The 12,136-nt window shown below is 29.2% G+C and overlaps 1 protein-coding gene across 1 annotated transcript; it reads right to left on the minus strand.

Moving 5' to 3' along the window:
* Positions 1–234: 234 nt before the first annotated feature.
* LOC109817493 (LOB domain-containing protein 4) lies at positions 235–4,129 on the minus strand. Its single transcript, XM_020382751.3, has 2 exons — positions 3,795–4,129; positions 235–649 (listed from the first exon to the last, which is right to left on the minus strand). Exons 1-2 carry the CDS (start codon positions 3,969–3,971, stop codon positions 323–325), a joined length of 504 nt encoding a protein of 167 aa, XP_020238340.1. The 5' UTR covers positions 3,972–4,129; the 3' UTR covers positions 235–322.
* Positions 4,130–12,136: the final 8,007 nt, after the last annotated feature.

Consider the following 12,136-nt stretch of genomic DNA (forward strand, 5'->3'; position numbering starts at 1 on the left):
TCTACTTCTACCCTACCAGCAAAGTTAGCAACATACTCTTTAATACACTCTTTTAAACATATTCTTTATTATTGATTGAGATTTATTGAAAATTACTTGTGATTTTGTATTTTTCAATAAATTTTGATCAACAATAAAAAATTAAATAAAAGAAATGTATCAGAAAATATGTGGCTAACACTCTTCAACCTAATAAACCTAATAAAGTAAAAGTATATAGAAGACATCACTTGATAAAATAATGCCTCCTTAAATTGTTTGTATCTTTTGATGATCTAAGTAGGTATACTTATATTACTATTAAATGAAGTACTAGCATGGATCACCAGATTGAATCACCATAGGTGGTCTGGTCCACCACCATGTCCATATCAAAAATGGGCTTGGGCTGTGATTCAATGATCTTGGATGATGGAGAGCCACTATTGGTTGGGCTAGTGGGCCCTGGGTTCCAGAAGGATGCAGTTTGTCGAACCCTAAGGTGCACAGCCTCAGCCTGGGCCACAGCCAATTGGGTCTGTAAGAGATCAATCTGTTGCTGAAGAGAAGAAATGGCCCCAACACAGCCATAAACAGGGTCTCTCACTCTTGCATTTGCTTCATACACCATGCTGCTCACTGCATCTCCTCTCTGATGCTCTGGTAAGTCCTATAAACACCACAAAAGGTAATTGGTGAAATGTGTTGGTAATTTGGTGGTCTATGTTAAAACATATTTTTAGTCTCTTAATTTTTTTTTTCAAGTTTGATTTTAGTCATTTGAAAAATTTTGTTCTATTTTGATCACTGATTTAGAAATGTGTGCATTTTGGACTTTAAAATGTCACAGATAGTGCTTTATTTATTTTTATTTTACTACTTTTAAGTGTTATTTAAATTGCTTTGAGAATCAAGAGTAATGTATTTTCAAATTAAAGAAACAAAGTAGTACAATTTTTTTTTGAAGGCTAAAATTAAATTTCAAAAATTGTAAGGGACTAAATATATTTGAACCACACTTTGCATAGAACATTAAAGTTTTTATTTAAGTAGATATGCATTAATTAATTGGATAAAAGAGATTAAAAGAATGATGTACTTGTAGCTTTTTTTTAAGGAGGTACTTATAGAGCTATTAGGTTAAATTTTTAAAAAAGATATGTAGTTAAATTAATTATTACTTTTTAATTCTTACGGAGCAGTTAAAATAACTCTCTCTATTTATCTATAAGACTAAACAAACAAAAAAAATCAGTTTTTAATGGTTATTTTAAAAGTAATAGTTAGTACAATTATTTTGTAAAATAATATATATACATTAAAGTGTGTTAATTTAAAATATTGGATGTTTGACAATGAAATTAGTAATTTTATTGGAGTTTTGATTAGAAAATTGACTTTGAGAAACAGGTTCACGTGGTGCAGAAGCAGGATGTTACTTCAATCATATCTTATTTTATGACAATGGAAAGTGAAGAGTTTGGATTGTTGAGAGTGGTTTGATTCACACAATCTCACGTTGCTTGTTAAGCTTGACCCTGACTTTTGGTGTCGAAACCACGTTTTGAAGCTCCCATTGGGTCACCCAATATACGATCCAAGAAAGAGATACAATTTAATTTTCCAAACAACTAAAGAAACATTATGCCACACATCAACCTTTTCAAAACATTAGTTTTTTCGTTTGTCTTTTTCCTTTTTATTTTTTACGAAACACATGGCAGACCAAAAGATGAGACTGACCTAATATTGAAATATGAAGGAATGGAAAAAGCAGACAATGGGATTAGGACGTAAGATGTGAGGTTTGAAGGCGCCGAATGCCTAATCCTCCCCACCTTTTCTACATTTTCAAGGGCTACTTGGAAAATATCAATTCTATGCTTTTCATATTGTGTTATATTCTTTTGTCTGTTATACATGATTTTAATTAGTATAAAGTAATATATGTATATAATTTTAAGTTTAAGATTTGCAACATTAGAAAATAAAGAGATGTTGAAGGTTAAAGAGAAAATGGAGTGTGAAATATTGAGTTATTATGGTCAAGGAAAGCGTCACTCTAGTTTATGCCAAACATCGCCGATAAATACGTTAAGTCACTTCTCAACGTGCACTCATTAACGGTAACGGCCTCACAAGTAACCTAACGGTTTTTCTTTCTACATTGCAACCATTTTTTTTTTTAAATTAATCATCCATACACTGTCAGTATAAAGTTTTTTACACTAACAATCAATCATATCTTTTAAATTATTTTATTTTATTTTTATTTCATTAAATAAGCAACTAACATGACACTATTAAGAGATATGATTGGTTGTTCGTGTAAAAAAACTTTACACTCACAATGTATAGATGATTAACTTTTTTTTTTAATTAAAATATTTCTACTTGATCATGAATCACAAAACTCTTTCAAAATATGTTATACGATTATATATTAGTTTTATACTATTTGAATAGAATTATTTTAAATTATATTAAATATTTTAAAAAAAACTTTACTATCATTAAATATATGTTTGAATATTAATTTAAAATTATGTTTAATGAAAAATATATTTTAATATAAAAATTAAAAATTTGTACATATCAATTCATTTTTAAATACATCTAAATAAGTGATTTCCCTCTCTGGGGAGAAGAAGAAAATTTTGAATTTACAACCAGAAGCCACTTAAATTTTTTTTTTTCCTCACTTGTATTATCACATCAATCATATGGGGTACTTTTCATGTCTCTAAGGTGTGTATTATTAACTTCCATCCTCTATGTGTCTTTAGTTTTACAGTTACAGTTTCTAAATTATTAAGTATAAGTGTTTATAAATAGTACAGTTAATAATATGTGATGTAGAGATTAATTGTAAACTAATCTTTTAAAATTACTTAATAATTTCTCTATATTAACATTCTAGCATAAACCTCCGGAAAATTAGTCTTCTTTACCACCGTATCCATTTTCTTCATTTAGAAAATGAAAATGTTTAATCCATAGGAGACTTGACATATGTAAACTTAATTAAGAAAAGATTTAAATATGATCTTAGTCTTTTATATTTAGCATTAATTTATTTTTAATTTTTAAAATTTAAAATTATTATTTTTAATTTTTGTAATTTTTAAATTTTATTTTTTATTTTTTTAAATCATTAATAATATATTTAAAAGTGATAAATTGAGATAATTATGCGGTGTTAGTTGAGTTTAATCTCATGTTTTTATTAATAGGGGTAAAGTAGATTTTATATAACGGTATTTAACAGATTTTTTAACAAAATTTAAATTTAAAAACTAAAGTAAGGATTTTTTAAAATTAGAAAATTAAAAATAATAATTTAAAATTTTAAAAAATAAAAATAAAAATACAATAAATTTTATGAAATATAAATATATTTAAACATAAAAAAACATATGCTTAATATAACGGGTAAAATATCCTGAAATAGTTGGAGTATATATTTACTTCATGGAAAACTAATCTTTTGAAACCTTAACCACAAACTTATTCAATCTAACATTTTTTTTTTTAATCAGACTCAAGATTACAATAAAATTTGAACCAAATAATACACTTGTGGGACCAAACAGAACCAAAGGACTAGTGAATTAGTGTTAATTTAGTTTAGTTTATTTTAACTAAATAATTACTTTTAAAACATATTTCTGAAAGAAAAAAAAAACATTTTCTTAAATTTAATCTTATGCAACGAGGGTAAAACATTTAAGATAAATGGACGTGTTAATTTGAACATGGTGTGAAAAAGAATGAGAAGAATGAAGTAGGCATAAGAGAGAGGCATGCATTTGAACCTGAAGCATCTTGTTGACATTGCTGGCACCAAAGACTTTATGCACATTGGCGAACTTGTGAGGCTCATCCGCAGGAAAATAAGGAGCAAAAACACAGTCCTGAGCGCACCTTCTTCGAAGCAGCTTGCATGCAGCACAGGGTGAGGCTGCACCCTGTTTCCTACCACCATCTTTCATGGATCAACGTCTAATAGGACACACACTAGAACGGTAGAAGAAGAAGAAGAAGAAGAAGGATTTATAGCTGAAAACAAAGTCAATAAAAGTGAAATGAGGAAAAGGAGAAAAGACAGAGAGGGCGTGTGGTGGGGGATAGGGACTAAGGACTATGGACTATGGTCTATGGACTATGGAGGAACCAAGAAGAGTGGCCTGCATTATATAATTAAGGAAAAGAGCAAAAAGGAAGGGCACCATACCATAGTTTTAAAAACCGGACCGGTCATCGAACCGGTTAAGATATTGGGTCAGTAGGTCAAAGGTTGAACTGGTGGGTCACTAGTTGAACCGCATGACTCGATTTTTATTTATTTTTATTAAAAAATATTCATATTAAATATATTTTATACTTATAAATTTTAATAAATTCATATCTTATTTTAAATTTCAATTTTTCTATCTTATTTAAAATTATTTTTATTTTTATTTTGTAAAAAAATAATTACATGTTAAATGGTATATTAATACAAATTAAAAATATAAACAATATGTACATATATAATATGCTTGCAATTAATATCACAAAATAATATATGTAATATTTACATAGATATTGCATTATTAAATATATAATTTAAAATTAATAATATACTATAAAAGTTATTTAAGTTGTATATATTGCAAACAAATATATTAGAACAAGTAGTCATTGTTATATTTAATAAGACTCCTTGCTTTTTCATTAAGAGATTCAATTTTTATTATTATTTTTGTGATTTATGGTCCCTTAAAAAAATTAAAAAAAAATATAAAAAAAGTGGTTGAACCGGTTTGACCCCGGTTCACCGGTTGAACCGGAAAATTGACCGGTTCAATCCGGTTTGAAACGGGTCGACTGCATAACCGATCCAACTTCAGATTCGAACCGGCTGAACCACCGGTTCCCTGTCCAACCGGTCCGACCGGCCGGGTCGGTCTGGGTTTTAAAACACTGCACCATACAATTCATGTGGGTCCAACACAACCCTTAAATTAAAAACCTTTCCCTTCGACAAACATTTCCAATGATGTGACATTGGGTCCACAACATCTTCTTGTCTCCTTGTGCATTTCTACTACTAGATCTAGTTAGTTGGTGCGTGTGATATTCACTTTATGTTAGCTAGTTTCATCACAATGAGGGAGTAGGTCTAATTAGGAAACATGTTACATGGGTCATGGGGTGCCTTTGTATGGCTTTTTCGCATAAATAAATTAAAAATAAATAAAATATATAAAATAAAAATAAAAATAAAAACAATTTATCGATATAGGTTTTTTTTTGCCACGTGGCAAAGTGTGAAGAAGGAGCATCAAGGAGGAATTTTCTAATAAGACAAAATAGGTGAAGATGACTCCTCCTACCTATGCATAATCTGTGTATGTGTTGTGGAATGAAAGTGTGAAAAATGGGCATGGGGGAGGAGTTTTCTAATAGGACAAAATAGGTGAAGATGACTCTTCCCACCCATGCGCCACGTGTGTGTTTTGTGAAATGAGATGACGTATCCCCTATGCGTCATCTATATATCACTTTTTTAGTAGTTTTGTGGTAGCCTTTGACCGGAAGTGAATAAATGGTGCAGGGGGCCCTTGAGTACGCATGACAATCTAACCCGCCCCCATAGGTACCTGCCTGAACTCACCCTCGATTTGAACGGGGAAAACCCGTGTTTACTGAGTTCGGATTCGGGTTCAAGTTTTTTTCAATTGATAAAATTGGGGGTAGGGGCAGGAGCGAGGACGAGGATGTTAATACCCGCCTTGCCCCCGCCCTCGTATCCTTCCTGCTTAATAATATAATTAAAAAATTATTTTTTTATATATATAAACCAAAATTAAAAATATTTATATGTAAAAATTTGTATTATTTTATTTTTCTTTTATTTTTTTTTAAATTTGTTCGTATTTATTTAAAAGAAAAAAGATGTAGGAGCGGGGTCGGAGGTGGGGCGGGAAACCCGAACCCCGCCGGGGACAGGGATAGGTACCCAGATTTTACCTCCAGCGAGTATCAGGGGCGGGGCAGGGACAGTTTAAATTTGCGGGGGTGGGGGCATGGAATGTAAAACCCGCCCCCGCCCTATTGCCATGCCTACCCTTGAGTTTTGATGAACAACATGTTTTTTCTTGCACACTTCGTCACTATTCTCTCATTCTTCTCTATGGTTTTCCTCTATAAATTCAGATGGTGTTCTCCTCTTTCATTGTAAAATTGGTTTCAATTTTTGTTATTATTGTAAATACTTAAATTTTATAGTATAGAATTTAATATTTATTTAATTATATTTTAGATTAATTGTGTGTTATTATGCCGGTTAAAAAACAGATATATCAAGTAAGTTTTAAAAAAAAATTGTTTAAATTTTATTGTATATTGTAATATTAAAAAAAATATTTGTTTAAAATATGTATAGATAATAACCTATAAATTTTGAAATAATTATTAAAATAAAAAATGTGAAATATAATAATTATATAGTTTTAAATTTTAAATTAATGGAGAACGACTATGGCAACTCAACAAGTTCAACTATAAACTTTTTTTCAAATTTAAAATTTAAACTATACATATTTTAAATAAATATTAATTTTAAATTTAGAATGAGAGAAAAAACTTGCTGTTCATCAAAACTAAAGGGCTCTTGCACCATTTATTCACTTCTGATCAAAGACTATCACAAAATCACTAAAAAAAATAATATATAGATGGCACATAGGGGGGATGGGCCATCTCATTTCACAAAATACACACACATGACGCATGGGGAAAGGAACTGTCTTCACCTATTTTGTCTTATTAGAAAACTCCTCCCTCCATTCTCTTTCTTCATACTTTGTTACGTGGCAAAAAAAACCTATACCGATAAATTATTTATTATTTTTTTATTTTGTGTATTTTTATTTATTTTAAATTTATTTAGGCGAAAAAGCCCCTTCTTATATATGCCTCTTGGAGAAATGTTTGTTTTTGGATTCATATTTAAGTGGGTAGTAATTTTAACATTTGTAATTTAATTTGAAAAAACATCTCTAGCGGTGTAGCAAAAATAAAATTAGTCAAAATGATTTTAATTAAAATTACTTTTATTAGGAGTAGCAGAGATTGTAAACAAAGAAAGAAGTGGCACTGTAGCAGGGGTGATTAAATCGCGGAGATATAAGCATAAGTGATTATTATAAAACAACGGAATTAAAAGTTAATGATGTAAAGATTAATATAAAGAAACACAAAATTAAATTAGTACAAGGTTGATAGAGAACTTGCAAAAGAGTCACCAACACTGTGCTTGGAGAGTAAATTTAGAGGGTATTTGAGAAGAGGGGAATGTATTAGAGGATATTTAGAAAGAAAAAAAAAAGTGTTAGAAGGGTGAATTTGTGAGTATTTGTGTGAAAATGAAAGTGAGTCTCACGGGTAAAAAATTACCCTCAAGAATAAGAGGATTGTCTAAGAATTCTTTGACAAAGACAAAAATAAACCTCTAACCATTTGTTTCCTTTGTTTTTTTTTTTTTTTAATTTTTTTTTTTTATGTGAATGTTACTTTCTAGCATGAATAATGTATTATGTTCATATTCTAATCATTATTATCTTCCAACGTTAAAATCGTGACAATCGTCAAATTTTAATATAGTAAAATATATTATGCATTATATTCATACGACAGAAAAGATATATAAAAATAGATATAAATAAAAAGAGAATAGTAAAATGATAATTGTATATATTATTTATTTTTACATAAAAATAGTATAGACTAGGAAACCAAAATTAATAGCAAAGGAGAATGAAGCATTTCCTCTGTAATCTCTAAAATGCTGGGAGAGGTGGAATATCACAACTAGAGCTTGGTTTAAATATTATTGCATTCTACTTTAATTGTAATTTTTAACTATTTATTTAAAATAGAAACTATCAATCATTATTTAATATATTAACAACTTAAAAATTACTACAAGAAAAACTAAAATAATATATATATATATATATATATATATATATATATAACTCTTATTATTTTTTTTTAAAATAATAATAAATATTACTTTTCCACAAATGATTTATCTTGTATATCATAGGCTTACGCGAACTAATATATTATAAAATTTACATTCAATATTTTATCTTGTATTTAATTATAATAGTTTTGACATATTTTCTTTCCTTCGTGAATTTAATTAATTCCAATTAGAGCCTTAGCACCTCCCTTTCATAAGAAAGAAGTTTTGACATGTAAACTTAAAGTATATTATTAATTAAAATATTAAAATAATTAATATTATATGAATATTTTTTAAAAAATATTTAAATAATAATCATAATTTTAAGAAAATAATATATAAATAATTTTTTTTTATTATATAGTTTAAATTGTGATTTTTGTAATTTGTAAAATTTTAAAAATAAATTATTTTTTTTAGAAAATTACATGTAATTTCAGTGAACTAATATTTTTTTTTATTTGAAGATAATCTTATATAGTTTTTATTAGACACTGAAACATGCCTTATTCATTTTCTTTCACTCGTACACATTTATATTGCTCTTTCTAATTAATGAGATGTTGAATGCCAAGATCTTTGAGTCATAGATCGAATCATTATTTTTGCGTCGACTTAGGGCTACTATTAGTTGGTCAATCACTATGCTTCTGTACATTTTGTTTATGAAATTAAAACCACATATATGAATATCATTACTATTTACCTATATCAAATTGTAACAGGATATCAAAATTCAAATCTATACTTTATACATACTACTCAATCTATAACTACTAAACCGATTTTAGTGGTTATATAACCATTTAGTATTCTAGTAAATAGAGATTTATCATTTTATTTTTTATGAAGCAACATGATGATAAACATGCGGCACAGCCACAATACAAACAAAAAAAAATGCAATGCAGTTTTCTTTGACGAGTATTGAGATGGACAAGTTAGATAGAAATGATTAATAAAAGATTGATGGTGCAGGCCATTATATAAATCCTACAAAATGAGCTTCGATATACTCATAAGAAAATAGTTACATAAAACTTGAACATGTTGGTACGAACTATCAAGTGAGCAAAACGAGGATCACTTTATTAACCAAAAAGAAAACAAGGTCACTCGCATGCTTCCTATTGTTTAATCCACTCCACCATGAATACTAAAACAAATGATTATTTCCTCCCATTTACCATAGACTCTAAAAGATACCCAGTAAGTCAAAGTTTTTCTTTCCAAAGAAAAGGATCATGTTCACATAAATTAATGGAAGTTGTGGTTCGTACCCTACTTTTTTTTCTTTTCTTTTTTTAAATAGATGGAAATTTCCTAAATAGCATTTGTTCCACATAGGAAAGAACTCTAATTTAATAATTATTGAGATACTAATAAGTTACACATCGATAAAATAAAGAAGAAAAATAACAACTTATATAAAATATACACATACTTCAATGATTGAGAAACTTTTTAGATAATAACTAAAAATAAAATCGTGAAGACTTAGAGTCAAAACAATCAAATATCTCATCTCATCATTCAAAGAAACTATTGTAACATGAGGACTTTTTAAAAATCCCATATATAAAAAGTATTTAATTGTTAATTTTAAATATTACATAATCATATTCATTAAAAAAACATTATTTTGATATTGAGTTAAATCCAATTTATATCTAACACATGCAAAAATAAAATAAAAAAAAGAGTAAAATATTAAAAAGTTGAATTTGTGACAATAATTTTGGTAGTCACATGTAAGTATTTTAAGCAAGCATAAGAATTGAAGAGCAGCGTTGAAAGAATGAAATAATTGCAGGCCCGAAGGCCAAAAGATTTGATAGGCAGGTGAGTTAGGTAGGGTAATGATACCTTTCTTCTTCTTTTTTTCTTTTGTGAAAGATGAAACCATAACAACCTCGCCGTCTACGACAACGTGATTAGGTGCACTTATACGGTCAAGGTATAGTGGAAGCATATGAACATGAACATGGACATGCATCTACCCTCCTAGTCCTTGGTCAAAAACTAAATGCATGCAATTTGTAGGACACATCTTCGACCGTTAGGGAGGGATAAAAACTACCAATATCTTTCGGTTGGTTGGTATTTTGAGGATTGAGATTTGACTAAAACCAAAGCAACCCACATAGATTTCAAACTTTGGAACACGAGGGCATATCGAGTTCAATGCAAAAGGGACCCATTTCCCAAAAGTATATACTATCCTCTATGCCAAATGCTTTTATATCTTCCCCTCTTTTTTGTCCATCTAATTAGAATATGAATACAAAGATTGTATATAGGACGAGTTTTTAAGTTATTGATTAGGTTAAATTTCTTATCGTGTATAATACAGAAAAGACTTTATTAGAAGGAAGAAAAAAAAAAGGTTACTTTAATAATATTTGCACATAAAAAGAAATTAATGTTTAATTAATTGCCATCAATATCTTTAATGTCAAAGGAAAAAAAAATGCTTATGTACAACTTTAAAACCTACGTGAATGAGTATCAAAATGTCTTCATATTTTTTCTAAGAACAAATCTCCATAATATAATATTTTTGTTCCATATTTTGTTGACATGTTATGACAAAACGAAAAGATGTTACATAGCAACCCTCAAAATCTAGTGTGGATCACGTGCCTCGAGGAATAAACCCCTACCTCTTCGTCTTGAAAAAATAGCTTAAGCTATTTCCATTATAACAATCTTAGTTTTCAACATTTCGCCTTTTTACTATTCAAAAATCTTATCTAAAAGTCTGATAGGAAAATGTTACTCACGTTCTTGGTTCAATATATATATTTTTTTATACACTACAGTAAAAAAATTAATCTTGGAAATGGTATTGCACTTGCTATTAAGATAAGGAAGACCGGACTTATTTATGGATTAAACTCGATCTCTTTGATTTATACAGGTTTAGATCTTAAATTTATATTCGATATAATTTTGAGAATGGATTTAGGTTATGTTTTTGATTGTTCAACTCATCCTTCATTCTTTTAAAATGTATAAATTCTTAAAATAATTATGTATTAATAATAAAATTTTTTAATAGATAATATTTTATAGGTTAAAATTCTTATTTGCTCCCTGAGAACATTTTTTTTGTTTCAATTTAGCTCTACTTTAATTTTTTGTTTTAATTTAGTCTCAAATAATTTAAATTATTGCAATTTGGGACTTCCGTCCAAATGATTTAAACGGAGTTAATCGTTGGCCACGTGGATGCCACGTAGATGCCACGTAGATGATGCCAAATTTCTCGAATACACCTGGAACCAGAACGGCTCGTTCTGAAACCAGAACGGTCCGTTCTGATTGCACTGTTGGTGTGTTAATTTTGTATCTGCGTTAATTTTGTACCTGGAACGGGCCGTTTCAGATACAAAATTAACACACCAATAGTGTAACCAAAACGGCTCGTTCTGGTTTCAGAATGGGCCGTTCTGGTTCCTGAATGGTTGATGTTGTAAATCATACACGGAAAAAGAATTAAGGTACAAAGCATTTCAAACACTAGATTTGGTAATATTGTTAATGGGGATTGATAACTTCAATTGTTAAACATTTGGGCTATACAGTGTATCATTAAGGACGATGCGGTGTATCACTAAGGACAATAGTAGGAGGTTTTATTTCATTATTAGTCAAACTGGAGTGAACCACTTACTTCCAAATTGACACTATAAAGTCAAGGATGAAACGAAACGATGTTTCCCCTTGAAGTCATTGATGATGTACCCCAACAATAACAACTTGTTCTTGAGGAGGTACAACCTGAATTTTTGTGGTTTAGAGTTTCCCTTCAGCGTTACCTAGATGATTTCCTTTCTCAGTAATTTCTTTAAAATTTTTTAGTATATGTTATGTTCTGAATTTTTGTTTTCAGTTTTTGAACCATGTTTCTGTCTTTGAATTTATAATATGTTATGAATTTTTAATTTCAATTTTTGAATCACATCTTGGAAAACGAAGTTGGCGTTCTGGTTCTGAAACCAGAACGGCCCATTCTGGGTTTAGAACGGCCTATTCTGGTGCACTCACAGTGTGTTAAATTTTCATTTGGAACGGCCCGTTCCAGTTGTAAAATTAACACATAACATGTACAAGCAGAACGGTCCGTTCTGGTTTCAG

Source organism: Cajanus cajan, chromosome 3 (assembly GCF_000230855.2).
Source record: "Cajanus cajan strain Asha chromosome 3, NIPB_CcT2T_4, whole genome shotgun sequence".
NCBI lineage: Eukaryota > Viridiplantae > Streptophyta > Magnoliopsida > Fabales > Fabaceae > Cajanus > Cajanus cajan.